Raw genomic sequence first — 21819 nt, 5'->3', positions numbered from 1 at the left:
AGTTGTGGGAGAATGTGTGCGGCGTTCATTAGTACGCAGACCCACAATTTCTCCCCACCCGCGTTCTGCGTGACTGAGTTGCAAAATTGCCCAAGTCTAATCTGTATCGCTGCCAGCAGGCATTTCCATGTTGATCTTGGATGATTCCCGACCCTCTACCCTTTTGCGAGGGCCGCGGGGAGTCGGGCATCAGCCTAATGCCAAGCAAATGGAATGGAATGGAAGCGGCGGCGTGCGTCGCAAAGGGAGGGGATGTGGGCTCAGCTAACGGGCCCCCGCGTCCACGCACAAATTCTGTCATTGGGCGGCGACCGTGAAGGCTGGAAATTGAACACATCAATCACATCCTTTCCACTTCAGCAAATTCCATCAGTGCATTCGGGAGGCCCGTACAGGTGCCGATGGGAGCTGCTCGGCCCCAGGCCCCCCTCTTACAAACACATGTAGATGGACTTCCCTTCTCTCCCTTCCTGCCGTACCACAATAGCAACTAACCTGCAAACACACATCCCACAGAGCAAAGGGAACCTACTAAAGCCATGTTTGAAATGATCCCGGTATTTTGAACAAAACCATCTACAGATAGACCATTAAGACCGAAAAGAACAATTCCATCATCTTGTCTGGAACGTGTCCAAAGTCGTACATAAAGAGATCACTGCCCCGTGAACTGTTGAACCGTGCCATTACCTCTGGTGGGAAGTATTGCTGGCATCCTAGAACAGGCTTCCAACAAGATTGCTTTGTAATAAACTGTCTGGGTCGGGCAAATCGTGCACCATTTAAAGAATGGACTGTCTGGCACGGGGTGGCGGTCTGTTGTTGGACGGACACGGAAACCTTTTTGCTTAATACAATCGAAACCATCTGTGCACCGCGGCAGAGAGGTCAGTTATATCTACGGCGCAGCAGTGATTGCAAATGTGCTGAGTTTTGCGAATTCTACTTCTGTGATGTATTTTTCGGCGCGGGTCGGCGGTTTCCGCCCACACGGGAGTCTGCTGGCTGAAGCCCACGGGGCGGGATCGACATGCGTGTTCCGTGTCCGTGATGTCAGTACATCTATAACAGCCTTTCGGCCAAATTGTTTTGCGGTAACCACCTATATACACTTGCTGATTGCATCGGCAGGCAATAGCATAAGCAATCCAGCACGAGTGCTGACCAGAATAAATTTGCATACGCAACCCCTCCATCACCTCTGTACCTCTCAACAGCCTCATATCAACAACAGCAGGGTGACGACGTTTACCTCCGTTTTCAGTCAGTTTGTCAAGCAAAATTTGTTTCAAATTAATTCCATCATAAGCCCGATAATATTTGGCTCTGCTACACCGAAACAGGTTTATCCACAAGAAAAATAGGAATCGGCATGTAAAAACTAACAGACAGAATGATCATTGTAACATTCTCCCTAACTCAGCAGTGGCCACATGGCAGTGCCACACAAATTTGACTAACTATGCCAGATCCTCACAAAATCTCTTATAGGCATCATCGAAGCATTCGCTGTATACCTAGTGGTATCCCAAACTATAACAATTTGTAGAAAAATGGTCTAAATTGCAGTATAATACATATTCTTTAGTAGTATCCATTACTTGATTATACTGCTGATGGGGTGCCTGACACAGGGGTCGGCTAGCCTGCTGCAAATACATACATTTACTACATGCATATTTGCCTTTAACATCAAAATGGTCTATTACTAACTTGACTGTTAAATTCACCACTGTATCTTGTGCTTTGCTAGATGGTTTCGGCTACATTTTGTAATAACTTAAGGTCTCAGACCGGAGTTTTTTTACGATTTCGTATGTAGGCTGATACCCTCAGGCTGAGGGGCTACAATTCCGCCAAGAAAAGTAGGACCGAAAATCTAATCATATCAGCGAAAAGCAGTTTTCACTGCTTTCCGATGTATTTATTGGTATAATCTGTTGTCCCTTTATTTTGGGTAGAAACCATGGTAAAATGTAAATTTTGGACCCGAAATTTGTCATTTCTTTACTTTTTGATCGAACCTGAGATACTAAAACCACGCTCTTCCCGCGGATTACCGTGTCATGACCCTAACCCTGGTCATATTTGAACTCCGACCCGGAACCTTAAAAGTAGTTCACATTTTGAACTGCGCATGCAGTGTGTGATGCATAGTGGGTAATATGTCACAGTTGAAAGCCCCTGAGACATAAACAAAACACGTGTGGACATGGTGTCAAGCAACAAGAACTGTTTACAAATTTGGGGCCTTCACCTTTGACCTCAGGCATGCACACTTCAAACTGTGAACCAGCCTATCATATGAGACGTGATTTGGTGGAGTTTATCCCAGCTTATGCATCATGAAGAGTCGGAAAACAGAAGACCCTTATACCTTTGTCCTAGAATTCACCAGTTGTTATCCCCCTATGCTAAATGCCTCAAACATGCAGACATTTTAGACACTATCATAATGTAGTGGTCTGCGCCTTCTGCCTTTCACCACATCTGGTTCAAATTACTTGGACCAGAAGGACTGGGGTTCAAGCCCCAGGTAGGACACCTCTGGACAAGAGGCGCATTGAGTCATACCAAAGACTCTTCACACTTCACTGCCAGTGGACTAGCCCCCTGCTACAGTGATTGCACCACAGTGTGGCCCAGGGCTGGAGATGGGCACCGCCCTATACATCAATAATGGTGTGGGAGGATTTCAACTTTTTTTTAACATAATGCAAAAATGTTTCAGATATGAGTTGATTGTAAAACCTTAAAGTTTGTTTATCTTAGACTGAATGCAGAGAGAATTTGGTAAATTCAGTTCAGTATTTTTTGGATGTGGCACTGGGAACAGAAAATTTTGAAAGACATGTTTACCTCTTTGAAGTAACATACCTTTTGTTATCAAAATTCTTGCATCAATAAATTGGTTTGAACTTCTGTATTTGTCTGTCTAGTGTTGTTGCTTCCTCTAAGTTTATTTATTTCATTCGTAACTTGCATAGAACTTAAAACCCTCTTTTATTAAAGTACAGAACTAATAAATGATATTTCCACATGACAATAGCATAGACAAGACCACCAATGGACAGAAATAACCAAAAATGTATTGTAAAACTTGAAGAAGTGTGAAGTCACACTTTCCAGCCCAAGAACATGGAAGAGAGAATATCTCATTTCTCATTTTCACATGATTTATGCCACAATGACAACAGAACCACTTACATGGCAGTTATGCACAAAATCAGACACGCTTGTACATGTGCTGCATTTTCCCACTTCCGGTACATCTAATTATTATATTCAACGTTTTTCAGAAAGACCTGTTTCTTTTCCATCACGCCATCACGGATAGGACATCTTACCTCCTATCATGACAACTATTTCAGGTAATTTTACTATCTAATAACCCCCCCTTTCCGCTACTATTGCATGTTCTAATTTGCCTCCAGAACATCTCTTCCACGCGACATGGCTACGAAGGTGATCAGTGATCACATAGACGTTTTTGAGACTCTATTCTAAACAAGCTTGCACATTTTGTAGTACAGTAACTGTAGTTATTGAAATCTTGCTGCAGTTTTGTGTTCACGTTTTTTGCTGTGACCAATAAACTGCAAACTTAAAACTGGGGAGTGTAGTACTGTATATGACTATAGCGTCAACGCGAACTTAAAATCACCACAAATACTCCATTTTCTCCCTAACAAGGAATCAAATCACAGCCAACTTAAAGGCATTTACAGTATAATGTGTTTTAGATGTTGCCTTCATGAAGTAGAGCCAGGGTCTGCTCTCCTGACTGTTCCTAGCTGAAAATGCTGTTTCATGAGAGCCTTGATAGCCCACAATAATCCCCCATACAAGTTTCTAATAGACCTCTTTCCAGTTTCGGCGGCCATTTTGAATTTCCAAAGTGAGGCTCAGGTTGTTGTGGCCTATGTCATATGTGTTATAGCATAGGCATCTCATAGGCCACAAAAACCTGAGCCTCACTTTGGTGCATGACCCCCAGCTGACCCCTGGAAATTCAAAATGGCCGCCGTAACTGGAAAGTGGTCTATACCCTGTTCTAAACAAGCTTGCCTATCTTGTATAGTGTTTTAGATGTTGCCTTCATGAGGTGGATCCGGGGTCTGCCCTTTCTCGCTGTTCCTGCTGCTTCATGAGAGCCTTGATGGCACGGGCTCGTAGCTCCAGCTCCAGGATCTCCATCTGCGTCTTGGTCGGCACGGCAACATCGTCGTCTCCGCCCTCCATCGACACTTGTGGTTTAGGCGGTTTGGGCTGGTCCACAGCATCGCCTCCAATAATACTGCTCACAGTTCTGTCTATGTCGTCCTGTATATTTTCAGTGCCGTCACGATCTGCAACGTCATTGTCTGGTGAGACTTTCAACTCTAGTCCATCAGAAGCTTCGTTGGTGTTAGAAGAATGTTGTTGATTTTCATTGTCATCTCTCACCGTTGTCTTTTCAACAGTAACGCTGCCTCTTTCCTGTTTGTTTTCGCCGAACAGGTTGTCGAGCTCGCCGTGGTCGGGACTGAGGCTGAGCGCCGGAGTGTTTTCTCCGGAGGACTTAGCGGTCACTCCGGACTGTTCTCCAGCTCCTGCGGGGTCAACGTCCTCCTGGTTCTCTGTGGGAGTGCAAGTGGAGTCTACTACTGCACTGCTCTCCAGCCTGGACAACACACAATAGGAAATAGTTTTAATTTTTTTCTATGATGTTACACACCAACATAGATGAACTTTAATGCTAATACTTATGAACACATTCTAATTCTTTTTAAAATAAGCTCTCATGAGTTCAGTGTCTCTCATTTTGGAACACTAAGTTTAGACTTGTTAGCTATTAGCAATAGTTAAGCTGTTAATGTACATAAGTTGCCATACATTGTACCAGTTAAAATTGTCGCACAATAAAGTTCTTCATCTTCTTTGAATGAAAAAAAAACACGAGATTGGTTGCTTGAACACTGGACCCCATTTTACATCCCTTCCAAAAGATGGGTGCAGCCCCAACTGAGATGTTCTAGCCAAGATTAACAGTTAGCAACTATTTGGAACCAGGAGCTCAATTATGAGACTGCTACCAGTTGTGCTATAGGAACATCCCTCAATAATCACACAGCCCCCCAACAATCATTCCAGATAAATCCCTTACATGCTACTGCTGGCCTCTCGTTTGCTACATCTGGTGTCGTCCTCGTCTGTGGTGTCGTCTGTGTCAGAAGAAGACGTCATCTCTTCACCTGTAACATATGATAACACAGTCACAATGGTCACTGATTTTTGACAGCTTTGAAGTGCTACCTACTGACTGAAATGTAAACTGCAGTCATGGAATTTCATGGACAGTTTTGTTACTGCAACCAAGGACATTGTTAGTATATAGTGTCCTTGCTGCAACATATAATTGATCAACAATATTCAATAATATCAATGGGATATTGATTGGTCTTTGTTACTGAATTATTTTTGAAGCACCATCTAGTTACTGACGTCTGCAATAAACCAATTATGAAAGACGGTCTTGTGCAGTATTTGTATATGTATCATTATAGCCAGTATAACCACCCTTCGCCGTAACACACCAGCTTCGCAGGCACGCGGTGCGGCAGCAGCTGGTTTTATTACACTGAACGACTTGTCACACCTAGTATGGTATGACAGAACTGGAAAACTCCATTTTAGTATTTCATGGAAATGAAAATATATCATCTTTAGAAAAAGGCACCCCACAATACACTACTATACAGAAACCTTTTAGTTACTGAAAAAAAGGTAAATATATACCAATATAACTTCACGTCTATCCCTACATCTGTGTTAATACAGACCTGCTAGGATGTGTTGTATTCTCTTCTTGGACATGACTTCCAACTGGTCCAGACACAAAGTCCGCAGCTCCTCTAATGTGCACTTCTACAGCAGATAGAACAAAATGTGAGAAAGCTGCATGCAATGTACAAACATGTTTTAACATTCAGGGGTTCATCTAAATTGGGAAAGAGGGGCGCTGCGCCCTCTTGTTTCAGCCCAGTGCCCCCTTGTCAAATTGAGATTTTAGCTTAATCCCCAGCATACAGACTTCCCTCAGCGATAGATTCTTCCATAAATACATAGAACTCGTTCCCTCGCCTGTGTGTGCTCCCTCTTGTTTAATTTTTCTAGAAAAAACCCTGAACATGATACTTAATCCACACCATTTTGACAAAAATAACATTCAACAGCAAAGACTCCTAGTTTTTTTCTCTCCAGACAGCTCAGTTCTGCAGGTACATGTACACAAAACTATACCAGGAATGATTTCTGTCTATACTGAATTAAAAATCAACCATATTGGTAAGTACTGGAATGGTAAACAATCTTATGATATGAACACTAAAATGTCTGATAATATCAGTAAAATAAAAGCTCTGGCTAGCACTATGTAAATGCTATTGCAGATTAGCACAACACACAAACACATGTGTATGAAATACATACTTTTCAACAATGATATACGGAGGCCTGATGATCTAAATGTTGACAAAGATTATCTACCGTGTACTGACCTTCATGACTTCAGGCAGCATGGATCTCAGCTTCTCTCCTTTAATTGTCTTCAACATCTCATCCAGCATTTGGTCTCTGGAAAAGAACATGTACTTCAGCAGGGCTTCAGTTGTCATATTTGAAACAGCAACCTAGGAATCATTTAGAGCTCCTCCAACTTTATCTGTGTAACTGTGTACCTGAGGACAGATAAAAGCCCCTATCTCACTGCACCCCTGTCACCTTGCAGCTGAGCAATCTGACAAAGCACTCAACGAATTTCATTGATAAAAACAAATCTTTTTACACAAAGTGTGTTTTCAGTCATACTTGTAAGTTTTGCATGATATTCCCATTATAAAGCTAAGGGTAACAAAAATATAATTTAGGACGCAGCGAAGCCGCCAACGAGGTCCAGTGAGAGGGGCACTTTTTAAGTGTCTTTGTGACACTTTGTCACACATACAGTGTAGTGTTGCAGGCTAAGGATTCAGGAGAAAACAGACACCTTAGGAAGACTCTACCTGTTTTTGATGTAGGCCCCAATTGGCTGGAGATCCAGGCTAAGATCCATCCACTCTGCATCCTCATCATTCTCTTGTCTCTCCCTGTCTTCTGTGTGAGGAGTTGAACTCTTCTTGGACTTCTTCTTAACCTAAAGCAAGACACAATGAGATGTACATATTATCATGGAAGCTCATCTGTGTTGGTAGTAATCATAATATAATGCTAAACTTTCTTCCAACACTAAGGTATTTAGGGATCAAATTTTCGACGACCACTGTCGCCTTCTTCAGGATCAATAATGACCAATCACTGTCGAACGTCATTACGGATACGTGACGTCAGCAATTGGTCAACCGTGCCAGGAAGTTTATAACGCCCACTGCTTCTGTTGGGTGAAGGCTGGAGTGCCCTGATGTATATGGCCTCCTTCATAACGTTTGGCAGTGATTGGTCATTATTGATCCTAAAGAAGGCGACAGTGGTCATCGAAAATTTGATCCATGAATACTTTACTAGTAGTGTTGGAAGAAAGTTTAGCACTATATTGAGATGTACATATGATAGATGTTAATAAAGCAAAAGATGACTTTTGAATGTTTCTAATTGCAAAATGTGCCATACCTTTTAAACAACAAACTCAAGATTTTGACTTGCCAATCTTAGTGTAGTGTGCCATTATAAGTTATCCGATGAAGACTCATGCTATCTAAAAGATTTTATAAAAGTAAGGATTGTCATTTTGGATGCCGACGTAAAGCCATCAACCACTTGTATGAGGGAGCTTCAGGCATTAGCCTTTAAGTATCGAACCTTTGCATGTAAAAGAACTCAACAAACTTATCAAGTTACTTTGGTTTTATATCAAGTTGTAGTTTGTGTAACATTTCTTGCAATTTATCCAATATCCTAGGGGTCATCTCCAGCTCAGACATGTTGTAAGAGATTGCATTTGTCATTTCGGATGGTGACGTAATGACGGTGGCCCCGTGTATGAGGGAGCTTCAGGCATTGGCCTCAAGCGTCAAACCTCTGCATGTAAAAGAACCACACACACTTATCGAGAAGAGTAGGGGTGACCTGTTGTGCTTAGCCAAAAAAGCGAGCCGTAGTGAAGCCGCATTGCACTACCACTAGCTACTTGAAAAAGCATCATGCTTCACCTCAAATGAGAATGCCTTGAAATGAAATGAAAAAAAAGTGAAGCTGCGTTTCACTATCAGTTACCAAAAAAGCATCATGCTGTGTCTCAAGGAGTCAAGCATTCCACTTCTATTTCAACTGAAGGAGAAAAAGAGAAACCAAGGTTGTACCTTGGACTTTCTGGTTTTACTACTAGTAGCCACCTTTGGTTTCTTCTTGGCCTCGGCCTGTTTGCTGCCGTGTGAAGCTTTATTGTCACCCCCGCTGGAGGATGGACTCTTCCGTTTACTGACAGTGGTCTTGGTGGAGCCCTTGGTGTCAGACTGGGTGGAGTCCGGAGTCATCATGGTTGGTTTGAGTACAGCCTACGACCTGCAATATAAATATGGTTATATACCTGCAATATAACATACAATTATACACCTGCAATATAACGTACAATTATACACCTGCAATATAACATACCATTATACACCTGCAGTATAACATACGATTATTCACCTGCAATATAACATACGATTATACACCTGCAGTATAACATACGATTATACACCTGCAGTATAACATACGATTATACACCTGCAGTATAACATACGATTATACACCTGCAGTACAACATACCATTATACACCTGCAGTATAACATACGATCATATACCTGCAGTATAACATACAATTATACACCTGCAGTATAACATACGATCATATACCTGCAGTATAACATACAATTATACACCTTCTGTCACCACGGCTAATGCAATACAAGTCCTACAGTTCGGTTGTGGCTACCATAATGACATTTAACACATTTACAAGATCCTTCAAACAAAGTGAAGCTTAGTATGCCTTTATCAAACCACATGGAACAAGCAATGGGGCAAGCATTTCTGCATTATGGTTTTTCAGAGTGCTAGTGCCCCCCTCCCTTCATCAGTTGCAAAACACAGAGAAAAAAGTCACCTTAAAAATAGAGATCGCGAACTTTCGGGGCAGAAATAACGACGTCTGTGTAAAGCAGTACTCACGTGCTCACTGATCAAATCGTCTCCCAAACATTCATTTCCGTCCCTTTAAAAATCTAGACATTTAAAATCACAAATGGCAAACTTCGTGCAGTGTGCTTTGTGAGAGCATGGTGGGAAATGGAATATACGATTCAAGAAAGATAAATTCTTTATTTAGAAATATTTGGATGTTTAGCACCAGCTAAATAACTCTCTTACAAAAGCACTTAATGTGTACTTTCACACGTTTAGACGTAAAACTGGATGAAATTCTTCAATTCAGATTATGTTTATTTATGGATAGAATATCAAAACTCTTTATATTTACCCAATTTTGCTAGTGGACCAGTCCAACATGGCAGCCTCCTGAAACCAGGAAGTGTTGTGAAATTTTTCCATATCTATTACCGTGTTGTCTGTGGATTTGTCCGCCTACAACAGCCCAGTCTTGGACACAGTAACTTTTATGTAGTGCAGGTTTAGAAAACCTATTTTTTTAATTCAAGTAGACCATAAAATGTTTGTATTTGGGCGAATCGCCGTGTCTGTGTGTTCGGTTGGAAGGACATCTTGGTCACAAACAGTTGCGAGACAATTCAGGTTAACTACAAATGGAAAACTACCTCAAAGGAGACTCTTACAGGTGAAGAGAGCAGGTGATGCCAGCGCAGGTGTATCGGCAGGTGCTGCCAGGTGTTTTCACACCTCAGGCAGGTGTGCAGCCCCGCCCCTTTTTTGGCTGCTGTTCAAACCCATCGCCAAGATTTCAGCTGTGATTAGCGGCCGGTAAGTTCAACTGTTTTGTATTTTACTTTATCGCTGGTGTTTTTTTGTTTAAGGCAACCCAAGCAATATTAGGTCCCAATAATCGGATTTTGAAAGTCAATTTGTTTAGTCATTTCTGTACATGATTAGTTCAAATAACACTATCACAATGTATAGCAGCGTCCATGATTAAAAAATACGACGTTGTTGTGATGTGAGAACTTGTCGACAGGGTTTTTGTAGACTCGCAAAACTAAGGGGATCATTGTATGGCATATTCTTGCACGGTTTTAACTTGCTCAAAGTATGAAGTTATTACACAAATGTGCTATACAGTGTTAGTAAATGTCAATACAATAAAGATTTCAGCATTTTTTAGTTCCATTTTTTGGCCCTAATATTGCTTTGGTTGCCTTTAACCTTTAGCACACTGAAGTAGTCATTTGGCTACCAATTCTTTATTGGCTATGGGGTTAGGCAGCAGGGAGAAGGTTAAGAGAATTTTGTGAAGCCTAGTCTAAAGGATGATAACTTTAAATTTATTTTTGGTTGATATAGCTGTGGTCAATCGCAAAACGTAATTCTGAAAATACATATTTTCTTGTCTTGTGTGCTGTAGTCAGTTTTGTTGCCATGCTGCCTTTTGAATCGTTATATGAAAGATTAGAATTTTTAAAATGCTAACTTGTCAGTTACAGTGGGACATTAAAAAGAATACGAGTTAAGTTAAATGTTTGTTTAACTGTGGTTGGTTGGTTGCTAAGGTAGAATTCCCATTGTTACGGAGAGTATCAGGTTACCAGTGACCTACTTCTTTACACGTTACATGTCGTCAACAAAATTTTAGCCTAGGTTTCCACAAGTTTATCTGTATCTGTATAGCCGGTATAACCGCCCTTCGCGTAACACACCAGCTTTGCAGGTATGTGGCGCGGCAGCAGCTGGTTGTACTACACTGTACGGCCTGTCACACCTAACTTTTGCGCATCTGACTGCAATTGTTCTTTGAAGTTATTTAGTGAAGGTGTTCCTACAGCATCTGATGACAACGAGTTCCATTCCACTATGATTCTTGGGAAATACGAATTTTTGAACACATCAATCCTTGGTTTATAACTCTGGTACTTAAAGGCATGACTATTTCTTGTCCTTTTCTGGGCTGGTATTAGATAATTATCAGTCGGTACATCCACAAGATTATGTTTAGGTATTTTTTTTAGTGGTTGATACCATTTTTTCTACAGGGTGTTCAGACAGTGGTGGAAGGTCTTACCTAAGGAGAAACGTGGAGACATATTTGCCGGCCACTTGAAGAGACACTATGGAAAATACCTGGGGACAGCAGCCGTTATCGGAGGCACTGTTACTGTGTATTACTTCACCCACCTGCAACGCACACCCATAACCAACAGGGAGCGCTTCATAGCTTTCACACCAAACCAGTTTAGCAGTATAGCAGATGTGGAATATAACATGGTAAGAAGTCATAGTTTGTATTTATTTATTTATTTATTTATTGGTTCAGCATATACATGCCAGGGTTGCCCAACTAGCCGGAGGCTATTACTAAGGGCGAACCCATGTGCGGTCATAGGACTGTAGGTTTTGGACCATCGCACACCGGGGCATGCCCCTACTCTGTTTCGAAAGGTGTGGTGGGTTCTTTTACATGCGCAGGGTGTGGCTCTCCCCAAACACGGAATCTCCATAGTTTGTACAAGTAAGTGTACTCATGTAGTATCTGTTGTAGTACAGTCAAACCTGCCTAGGCGACCACCTTTTCAACGCGACCACCTGGCCATGGCGACCGCTTTTTCTCGGTCCCGAAAATTTTCCCCATAGGCACAAGCATTAAGCTGCCTGCCCAAGGCGACCACCCGTCCAACGCGACCGCGACCGCCACGAATTGGGACCGCACAGAGCACAATCCCTGCCCGTGGCGGTCGCCTAATTTTCAAGCGTGTGGTGACATCAGATCATTTTGCTGTCGGATTTCACGGAAATGTTTTCAAGACTTTAAAGGACAAAAATAAGATCAAAAATATATGGAATAGCAATGTTATACCATCGATTTCTCCATGAAGTGTTTCAATAAAACGTCCCCCCATTTTAAAGCCAAATGTTTGTGATGTTGTTGTGCCTATCGTAATCTTATAGTTTAACGTGAACTCAGTTCCGTTTAAACTCAATTTTCAAAACGAATACGTAGTGCATGGCGTCAAAAAGTCAGATTTCACAGAAATTACTATCTATTTCTTGTATTTTCAACAAAAATGTGTCTGTGTCTTGCTAAATTCCGCCGAAAAATGACTTCGCGGCGGGCAAAACATCAGGCGAGAAATGTTGTTCCTTGGTCCCGACGCCATGTTGGATTTCGGGCGGCCCGGATTTGGGGTACCGCTGACCTTTCTAAAACAAGATGATTTTGTGTATGAACATTTACGAATACTCTAGTTATTGGTGAAAATCAAAATTCTTATTTTCTTTTTATTTCCATGAATCTCACAAACCTTTATTGGACGCTGTGCGTTCTGCTGCACTGAGCTTCGCGGCGCGGCGCGACGAAATCACACCGTTAACGCGTTCCGTTTTCATCTTTAGTTGTCAGATCGAAAATTTTTTGACCCTTTCATCCAGCGGTCGGCGACCCAAAAAAGGCTGGGACCAGCAGGCGTTTTCTAGGGATCTGTCTTAGGCCTTAAAACTTCGATGATGTGCGTGTGTGTGTGTACTATTCAATGTAACGTGTGAATGCGGGAGGGCGCTGCGAGATCATCGAGGCAACCATCGTTTTGTAGTCAAAATTATGACGAAAATTTGTACGAGATGTAGCGGTATACAAGTACATCGATAACGGAAAATGTAATTTTTGTAGGATCTTTCTGTCAATGAGAATTGAACCTGGTGAGGGTCATGCTGTCTAAATTCACATAATTTTCCATCATTTACGTACTGTATTTGAAAACGTCGACCTGGAAACATGTGAGTGGAATCCTCTTCATGGCGACCACCTGTCCATCGCGACCGTTTTTGCTCGGTCCGCTGGGTGGTCGCCTTGGGCAGGTTTGACTGTATCTAGATAACGCATTCTGGTAATGCAAGTACAGAAAGAACCATAGTCACTCTGCCACTATGACATTTTGATATGGAAAATCTTTACATATATGCCATAGCTATGTTGAGCTAAGAATATCATAATGTTTGTCTAAAGTATGGAATTGATCTCAAAGCAGTTTAGGTTACTGAAGAGCTAATCTTCCACTGGTCATGACAGAGAAGACAGACACTATGTACAGTTTTTACAGGCATAAGCCTCAAGCATCAAACCTCTGCATGGAAAAGAACCCAACACACTTATCGAGGAGAGTAGGGGTGACCCGGTGTGCTTGGCCAAAAACGTGAGCCGTGGCAAATCCACATTGCACTACCACTAGCTACTTGAAAAAGCATTATGCTTCACCTCAATTGAGGATAACTGCTTTTTTTTCCTCTGTCCTGTAGCATTTAGAGCAATTTGCGGAAGATCTGGTTGGCCCTGACCACCCTGGATACAAGCTCGTGTCCAACATCACCGACTGGCTGGTCAAGAACAACCAGGACATCCCGCAGGTCAGGGACATCACGTGGACCGTACACGTGGTCGACCATCCGGTCAAGAACGCCTTTGTACTACCTGTAAGTGTTGAACTAGTGTTAGACACATCTACACGATAAAAAGTGATTTTTTTTAAAAAAGGGATAAAAAAGTGATATAAAAGGGATTTTAAAGCAGTTTTAGCTCACCAAATTGCTATTCTTCCAGCTGGTTTCACAGGAGTTTTTTGTAATAAACTACACAATAAAAATTGTATGTACACAATGAAAAGTGATATGAAAAAGGTGATCTAAATGTGATATGCAGTTTTAGATCACCAAATTGCTATTATTTCACTAGTTTTAACAGATGCTATTTACAGTATAAAAAAATTCATTGTATCAGAAAAATTTCCCTAGATCTTTTTGACAAGTACCATGAGCCGAGGGCCACAGGTTAACCCTTTCCAGTAGCCTGCATGTCGGGTGAATGACACGTACACAGCCGGGATTTGAACTTGCTTCCAGAGGCAGGGTCACTAACTGTTGGACTATGCACTCTATGGCATTTCATAATCATAAACAATTTACCTCTGTGCAGGAAGAAGATGACAAGACATTTATATCTAGAAAGTACAGAGTTAAGACTTGGCAGTAAGAAAGAATAGTGATTGGCGTTGTGTGGCGTAATGGATAGAACATTTGACCGTCAAACAAGGGGACCCGAGTTCGAACCCGGGCTGGCCCTAGACATGTCTGGATATGCACCCCGACGTTGTGCTCTTGGGAAAGGCACTTAACACGACTTTCCTCACTTCACTCAGGTGTGAATGAGTACCTAGCTCATCTAGGGTTAGGGACATCCCTTGGATAGGACGTTAAATGGAGGTCCCGTGTTTGGGTAGAGCCACACCCCGCGCACGTAAAAGAACCCACCCCACCTTTTGAAAAAGAGTACTAGTAGGGGCATGCCCCGGTGTGAGATGGTCCAAAACCTACAGCCCTATGACCGCACATGGGTTCGCCCTTAGTAATAGCCTCCGGCTAGTTGGGCATCCCTGGCATGTACATGCTGAACCAATAAATAAATAGTGATTGGCAAAGATAGAGGAATAATCTTTGATGATTGATGAGTATTGTAGAGTCTCAAGGTCTGAACTGCGTTCCCTTCGTTGTATTTTCAATACGGAACATTTTATTCTGTCATTTGTTCTTCAGCATGGACAGATCTTTGTGTTTGGAGGGATGCTGGAAACTGTCACCAACCCTCACCAGCTGGGGATCATCCTGGGACATGAGATGGCTCATGCCATCCTGGGACATGCCGTAAGTACATTTATGCTGTAGTATTTTACACAAAAACGTTTGATACTGGCAGGGCTGTCTCCAGGACCTGTCCCTCCGTCCCGGGACGGAAGTTTGCTTCTTGGGACGGAAAAAAAATTCACTTTTCTGTCCCAAAATCTGAACTTCATGACATGAAATTGATGAAAATGTATCTTCGTAAGCTTAAAATGGCGAATTTAACAACAAAAATTCAAAACATCGGCTCCCAAACAATGAGTGGGACAGAAAAAAATTAAAAGCTGGAGACAGCTCTGGATACGGGTGTTCCGGACCGGGTGATAACTTGGTTATTACACAGGGTTGATCTTTTATCACACAGGCTTCCATAGAATACTTAGAATGCATTTAGAATGTGCTGTTGAAAATTCAAATACCGGATTTGGACGTTGGAATCGATGTTGCTACAATCTTTTTGTTCGAGGACACAAGACAAACTCTCTCAACTTCTAATGCATTTGACACTGCAATGTGTGTTTTTTGCGGGTGGGTATGATATAAATAATATTGTTTAAGTGTGAGAACTGTTTATGTAAAAGTATCTTCAGAAATCCAGTACAGAAATACTATGTTTTACATAATATATGCAATATTCAAACTACAAGGTTGTACTTGTGCTACCGGTATGTTAAAGCTGCAGTTCATTTCTTTCTCACTAGGCGGAGCAGGTGAGCTTCCTACAGTTGGTAGACTGCCTGTCAATCTGTGTTGTGGCCGCCATCTGGGCCCTCTTCCCTTCTGACTGGATGGCCCTGCTGTCACACTGGCTACAGAACAAGTTTGCCAAGGTATGTTATCTAGTTACATAACATGTTGTGAGAGGTACCACTTTTTTGGTGATGACTGAGGGGCAGCACCCTCCTTACAGCAGGACCCCTACCGCTCGATTCGTCGTTAGCTCGCTCACGTAGGGGCCCTGCTCTTCAGCGACGGTAGACACGGTTCTGGCGCCATTGCCACCAAAACAGCTTCAGCCAATCAGAGGGTTTGCTAAACCTCATCTCAAGCAAAAGCGTAAAGGACGCTGGGAAGCTATCAACCAATCAGGTTACGTCTCACATCGTTACTTTAGGTTCAGAACAAATCAACCACCAAATAAGGATAGCTCATTAATCATTCATGAGCAACTGTCAGTAACGGCGCCAGAACCGTGTCTACTGTCGCTGAAGAGCAGGGCTCTACACGAGCGAGCCAAGGAACGACGAATCGAGCGATAGGGGTCCTGCTTTAAGGAGGGTGAGGGGCAGAGGCATTTTTTGTCTCTTTCTTTGTTGACTGTCATAGCTTCAAATGTTATCAATAGATTTTCAAGCATTCTTTTTTGTCGGTAGGCCATGGTCTAACAAATAAAAGATAAGACTTTGAGATAAATACTGATTGAGAATTTTGAGAATCATGTGTGAAAGGGTCAATGTACCACAGGTGTCACCTGTAACTAGCCTGAGTAACATCCTCCATAAAATTTCTGACCGCTGGCTCAATGCATTTTGCTTGTTAACAATGGAGTACCATCCTCTGTAGTGACTGCTGGCTCAATGTTAGCTAACCATGGAGCAAAAAGCATTGAGCCAGCGGTCACTACGGAGGATGGTACTCAGGCTAACCCGTAACACCTGTAAAGCTGACACCTGTAACTGTCTGTTACAGCTGCTGTTTGAGATGCCGTACAGCAGGATGCTGGAGACAGAAGCAGATGAGGTGGGGCTACAGCTGGCTGCCAAGGTGCGGATAGTTTGCATTTTGTTTCTTTCACTGTAACTTTCTGTTAAGTTTTCACGGTCACCTCTGTACTATGAACTTATCATCACCGTGAAAAATTTGTTGTTTTTCTTATGACTTCTTCACACATCTGTTCTGTAAATCACTTGCCGCCACCGTGAAGTTAAAGTTCAGTGAAAATGTCCATTTTCCCTACACCATGAAATTTTGCTACTGTGAAGATAAAGTGAATTACAGTATCTGAGACTAGGGCTTGATCTCCAAGCAGATGCTGGGGGGGGGGGGGGTCTGAAATGTTTTCCTAGCTGCCTGTTTATTTACAAACTGCCTCCCTAACTTTGTGACAGAAACAGCACAATTTTGTAGCCTCTCCCAACTTCTGCTTGGTTGTATAACTGGAAAATGTTGGAGGTAAAGGCTTTGGCCTGCCTTTATTATGACTGGGACATACTTACATGTAGTTGTATTTTTTGTTCATTAGATTGTGTATTTTTTGTTTCTTGGATGATGTGAATAGCTAAAGTAAAGTTAGTTAGACTTAGAGAAATGCTGGTGTTTGTGTGTCTATTACATGATAATACAGACTCATCTTTAACGTAATAATAATTATAATTTGAATCTCCCAGTGACTACGTTTGGGGATAATTGGATCTAGTAGTAGCATCTTCCTGTGGTTTACAGACGTTTGCTGTGATCCAACTTGGCACAGATGACATCAAATGACAAGCCTGTATTAAAGTATTCAATTGAACTTTTGTTTTGTTGCTACGACACAAAACTGCAGGCCTGCTTTGATGTGCGTGAGAGTGCTGCATTCTGGGAACGGATGGCCCTTCAGGACGACATGGAGGAAAAGGTGGACCTGGACTGGCTGTCCACACATCCCACACACGAGCAGAGGGCACAGCACCTGGAACAGCTGCTGCCACAGGTAACTCACATTCTTGTGTCCATACATACCACAAATGAGCAGAGGGCACAGCACCTGGAACAACTGCTGCCACAGGTAACTCACATTCTTGTGCTGTCCACACATCCCACACATGAGCAGAGGGCACAGCACCTGGAACAACTGCTGCCACAGGTAACTCACATTCTTGTGCTGTCCACACATCCCACACATGAGCAGAGGGCACAACACCTGGAACAGCTGCTGCCACAGGTAACTCACATTCTTGTGCTGTCCACACATCCCACAACACACACGAGCAGAGGGCACAGCACCTGGAACAGCTGCTGCCACAGGTAACTCACATTCTTGTGCTGTCCACACATCCCACACATGAGCAGAGGGCCAAGCACCTGGAACAGCTGTTGCCACAGGTAACACATATTCTTGTGTCCACACATGAGAAGAGGGGCCCAGCTACCACATGTAAGACACATTCTTATGCTGTCCACACATGATCTGAGAATCTACCACTTTGAACAGCTGCCGCCAAGATAAGACCCCTACCAGACTTATCAACCAAGGATTGATGTGTTCAAAGATTTGTATTTTCTTACAACTATCGTAAAGTGGAACTCGTTTCCGTCAACCATGGTAGAGGCATCCTCATTAGATAGCTTTAAACAATGCATTTAGTTATAGATATGTGGAGGTTAGATGTGACAGGTCGTTAGGCGTAATATAACCAGCTGCTGCTGCGCCGCATTCCTGCGAAGCTGGTGTGTTACGCCGAAGGGCGGTTATACTGGCTATATAGATACAGATACTGTACTGTGATTCTTGTTTCTTTCACTGTAACTTTATGTTCACTGTTTTCACGGTCACCTCTGTACCATGAACTTATCATCACCATGAAAAAAACTCTTGTTATTATTCATGATTCATTCACTTACCACCACCATGAAGTTAAAGTTCAGTGAAGATGTCCATTTTCCTTACACCATGAAATTTTGCTACCGTGAAGATAAAGTGAATTACAGTACTAGTCTTGTCCACACATCCAACACATGGCCAGATAGAGGGCACTAACAACTGCTGACACTGGTAAATGAATGAACAACAATTTACTGTATCCTGCATTTGCCAGTTGTATGAATTGTTCACTTCCTCTTCTTGACCTTTCTTTCCTACAGGCCATCGAGCTGAGGAAGTCCTGCCAATGCTTGCCTTTGAATACTGAAGATCCTTTGCGTCCCTTTCGTGCGTTAAGAGAGGGTCTGAAGACAGGTGAAGTCCAGACGGCCAGAGTTCTGATCAGCACTCCGCTACAGAAGAGTAGCACACAGGGCGAAACGGTTGTCGCACAGAACCTGACTGATGAAAAATAGTTGTACCTCATCTCTCAATCACAAATTATTTACTTGTGTTGTATATGTATTTTCAAATCTTCTCATAGAATTTCTGTGTGAATTTTCAATATCAATATGAAATGATATATCTAGCAGGCCTCGAAATACTGGGTGCATGTGCACCTGTGTGCACCCAGAATTTTTGATTATGGGTGCACTGGTGCACCTAGATATTTTCATAAGCTATAGGGTAAAGGTACTATTGTACACTAGTATACAGAATATTCTTGAAATGTAAGTATCAGAAAAGGCAATATAACCTTTTGTAGTACTTTATATTTGATGTATTATTACTTGTTTGAAATTTTGAAGCTAGCTTTTGAATTACAGATTCTACAAGTTTTAAGAGCATTAAACTTTGTACTTTGTAATCATGTTTTGCTGACATTCAACTTCATTTTATGTGGTGCATCCAAAATTTGTTCTGTGCATCTATTTTTTTGGTTGGGTGCACCAGTGTACCTATTCCCCAAAATGAAATTCGAGCCCTGTCTAGCTACATGATGACTTGTCTGTTCTGAAGAGTGGATAATGTATGTTATAGTTGAATTTGCCATAATCATGTTGAGATGAAATTTCATGTTAGAAATGGAGGATATTCCCTTTGTTGTGTGATATGCTTAAAGTTTATTCTTTTTTGAAAATTTCACCAATTTCCAGCACACCATAAGTAACGAATTCCATATTAAAGTTTAAGCTTTAACTATAACTGCAACTTTAATTGTTAACTTGACAACTAAAAGTGCTAAACATGCATCTAAAAGTAAATAGTTTTTTGAGATGTGTAATGCCTAAATAGGCTACAAGGTATTTTTGATTGTAATAAATTTTATTCTCTCAAATAGTCTTTCTTCTTTAACTAGTTTAAGCCCATCTGCTTGGATACAGTTCTGGACTTTTCTTACCAGATGATAGTTAGGATTTGCCATTGAATGCAGAGCTGCAGGACGTTTTAAAACTTTTTTGACCTCTAAGCCTTATTCACGAACTAGAGTTCCATGACCTCATATCTTCGCCAAATGATATTGACCTTCACGACTGATGAGGTTTTTCATTGATGATATGATCCTAATTTCTATTTACAAATATATGATATTGATCGATGATCTTGTCCACCCAAATAACACACGTTGTCCAAAGTATGAAAGTCTTATCTTAAGTTAGCAAAGACAGCTATTCTCAACTATGCAAATGTGGCCCAATATTTTCTCAATTATGCAAATGTGACCCTGATTTACATATTTACGTTTGATTATGTTCAAGTTTAATGAACTTACAGATGCTACAAGTATCAAATTCCTGCCATTTACCACTATGGAATTATGGTATTTCCTCATCAATTATGCATATTGGCTCCTATATGCATAATTACAATTTATCTACATCAAATTATAACTTAAGCTACTAACAAACCAAAATCCATGATGATCTGTTGACCCTTTCTTGAGTTATTACCAAATGAAGGGCGCACAGCTGGCACACAACTGGGTGACCTAAATCCCAAGCCAGGCAATCCTCCAGGTGTCGAGTAACAGCTTTCGATGTAATCATGTAAATGAGGTCCTGATTTGCATACTATACATTTCATTATGTTAATCATCACCTAAGGTACCTACAGACCAAAAGCAATGAAAATACACCAAACCCTGCATGAGTTATCCTCCTCCAAATTTTCATACATAAAGGCCCACTGCAGCTCAAAACAAGCCGCCAAGAGGTCCAAACTTACACCACTTGTTCCCTGCCCCAAGACGTATCTACTGTATAAAAAAATCATGCAAACTGCACACAAACTATATACCAATTTCGCTCGGCCCTGAGGCGTCGCCAAAAATTGCTGGTGGGAAAGCCTGCAACGGACATTGTCTGGTCTGGTGTTAACTAAAAACACAACCGCCTTCAAGTGGTAGATGCTGATCGGATGACGCATTTCTCTGAAGCGGCTGGCGCGGACAGTCCACCACTGGAGTTAACGTTACGAATTTTAGAATCTATTCCTTTATAACATGTAATAGTTTTATTGAGGTTTACTACATTTGTGAAAGGATTGACATAACAGGTGACTATCACCTTTTCAATATGAGAACCCGGCCCAGACTACGGTTTGATCCACTCAAACAGGGAAGGACCCTTTACTCTTCTCGGTAAGTGCGGCGGGTTCTTTAACATGCCCGAGGTGTGGCTCTTTCGTTGAGTTCGGATCGACTTAACAATATACAAGTGCAGCTACTTTCCTGTGGTCCTTATCAACAAACATACTAGTAACTTGACAAAACTGGTAGATACAGTCATTGAAATAGGTCACGGGTGTGTGGGGCTACGTTATACAGAGGTGTAATCGGTTGTGTCAGCTGATTATGTTTTGAAATTTTCAAAACAATAGGCTGCGGACGGGAGGCCGGGAATGGGTTGGCTGGTAGTTGGGAGTAGGTCAGTAGTGGTCAGGTGTGTTGGGAGTCAAATTTGACTCTAAATCTAAAACTGGTCAGACTGCTCCGGACCTACCGCCTTGGTCGGCTGGTGGTCGGGAGCAATGTTCGGCTATGTGTAACCGGGGCTTAACAGAAATACTCCTAACTTTTCCCACGGTTCATTTGCATTTTGTTCTTCTTATCATAACTTATCCCCTGATAACGTTATATGTAAACTATCTGCAGATGCATATTTGCTCCCGAAATAAAGTAATTATCTGGTCATCACAACTTCTCGACATAATCAAAACCCGAACGGACAGGTACAAAAGAAGCCCCATCCCATACATGACCAACCTTCTGAATGAACTGTACACTTAATGTCATCTAAACACCTGAAGACCTTCTCGTTTATCAAGTTTTATGCACCATGTTATTAATGTTTTAATGTGTCCTTTATATAAATGAACAAAATGTAGGAATTGATTTTATGTATGTAGTTTAATGATATATTACTACCGTTTGTGTTAAATGAATTAT

At 41.8% G+C, this 21819-nt stretch overlaps 2 protein-coding genes across 4 annotated transcripts; one reads left to right on the top strand and one right to left on the bottom strand.

Moving 5' to 3' along the window:
* Positions 1-3069: 3069 nt before the first annotated feature.
* LOC136444676 (caspase activity and apoptosis inhibitor 1-like) lies at positions 3070-9302 on the bottom strand. Of its 3 annotated transcripts, none has more exons than XM_066442360.1 (7): positions 9191-9302; positions 8337-8538; positions 7044-7174; positions 6540-6615; positions 5823-5907; positions 5147-5234; positions 3070-4663 (listed from the first exon to the last, which is right to left on the bottom strand). In XM_066442360.1, exons 2-7 carry the CDS (start codon positions 8511-8513, stop codon positions 4099-4101), a joined length of 1122 nt encoding a protein of 373 aa, XP_066298457.1. In that variant the 5' UTR covers positions 8514-8538; positions 9191-9302; the 3' UTR covers positions 3070-4098. The 3 variants fall into 3 exon arrangements, with proteins under 3 accessions (XP_066298457.1, XP_066298459.1, XP_066298458.1); XM_066442362.1 differs by having other exon boundaries at positions 8370-8538; XM_066442361.1 differs by lacking the exon at positions 9191-9302 and adding an exon at positions 9126-9149.
* A 204-nt stretch (positions 9303-9506) lies between these two features.
* Positions 9507-19457, top strand: LOC136444648 (metalloendopeptidase OMA1, mitochondrial-like). Its single transcript, XM_066442315.1, has 8 exons — positions 9507-9955; positions 11179-11410; positions 13436-13609; positions 14726-14833; positions 15511-15639; positions 16499-16573; positions 17355-17501; positions 18653-19457. The coding sequence occupies exons 1-8, from the start codon at positions 9687-9689 to the stop codon at positions 18845-18847; spliced, it is 1329 nt and encodes a 442-aa protein (XP_066298412.1). The 5' UTR covers positions 9507-9686; the 3' UTR covers positions 18848-19457.
* Positions 19458-21819: the final 2362 nt, after the last annotated feature.

This window comes from Branchiostoma lanceolatum, chromosome 11 (assembly GCF_035083965.1).
Source record: "Branchiostoma lanceolatum isolate klBraLanc5 chromosome 11, klBraLanc5.hap2, whole genome shotgun sequence".
NCBI lineage: Eukaryota > Metazoa > Chordata > Leptocardii > Amphioxiformes > Branchiostomatidae > Branchiostoma > Branchiostoma lanceolatum.
Note: the sequence above shows the minus strand (reverse complement) of the source record. Positions and strands in the feature narration are given on the sequence as shown.

What these genes read in the sequence shown, in the direction of transcription:
- LOC136444676 (XM_066442360.1), bottom strand. Translation starts at nt 8,513, where the DNA reads ATGATGACTCCGGACTCCACCCAGTCTGACACCAAGGGCTCCACCAAG. An exon ending in AATACAACACATCCTAGCAG is followed by an intron (nt 5,235 to 5,822) that starts GTCTGTATTAAC and finishes CATATGTTACAG; the next exon opens with GTGAAGAGATGACGTCTTCT. An exon ending in CGAGAGGCCAGCAGTAGCAT is followed by an intron (nt 4,664 to 5,146) that starts GTAAGGGATTTA and finishes TGTGTTGTCCAG; the next exon opens with GCTGGAGAGCAGTGCAGTAG.
- LOC136444648 (XM_066442315.1), top strand. Translation starts at nt 9,687, where the DNA reads ATGTTTGTATTTGGGCGAATCGCCGTGTCTGTGTGTTCGGTTGGAAGG. An exon ending in TCAGCTGTGATTAGCGGCCG is followed by an intron (nt 9,956 to 11,178) that starts GTAAGTTCAACT and finishes TTTTTTCTACAG; the next exon opens with GGTGTTCAGACAGTGGTGGA. An exon ending in GGCTACAGCTGGCTGCCAAG is followed by an intron (nt 16,574 to 17,354) that starts GTGCGGATAGTT and finishes ACAAAACTGCAG; the next exon opens with GCCTGCTTTGATGTGCGTGA.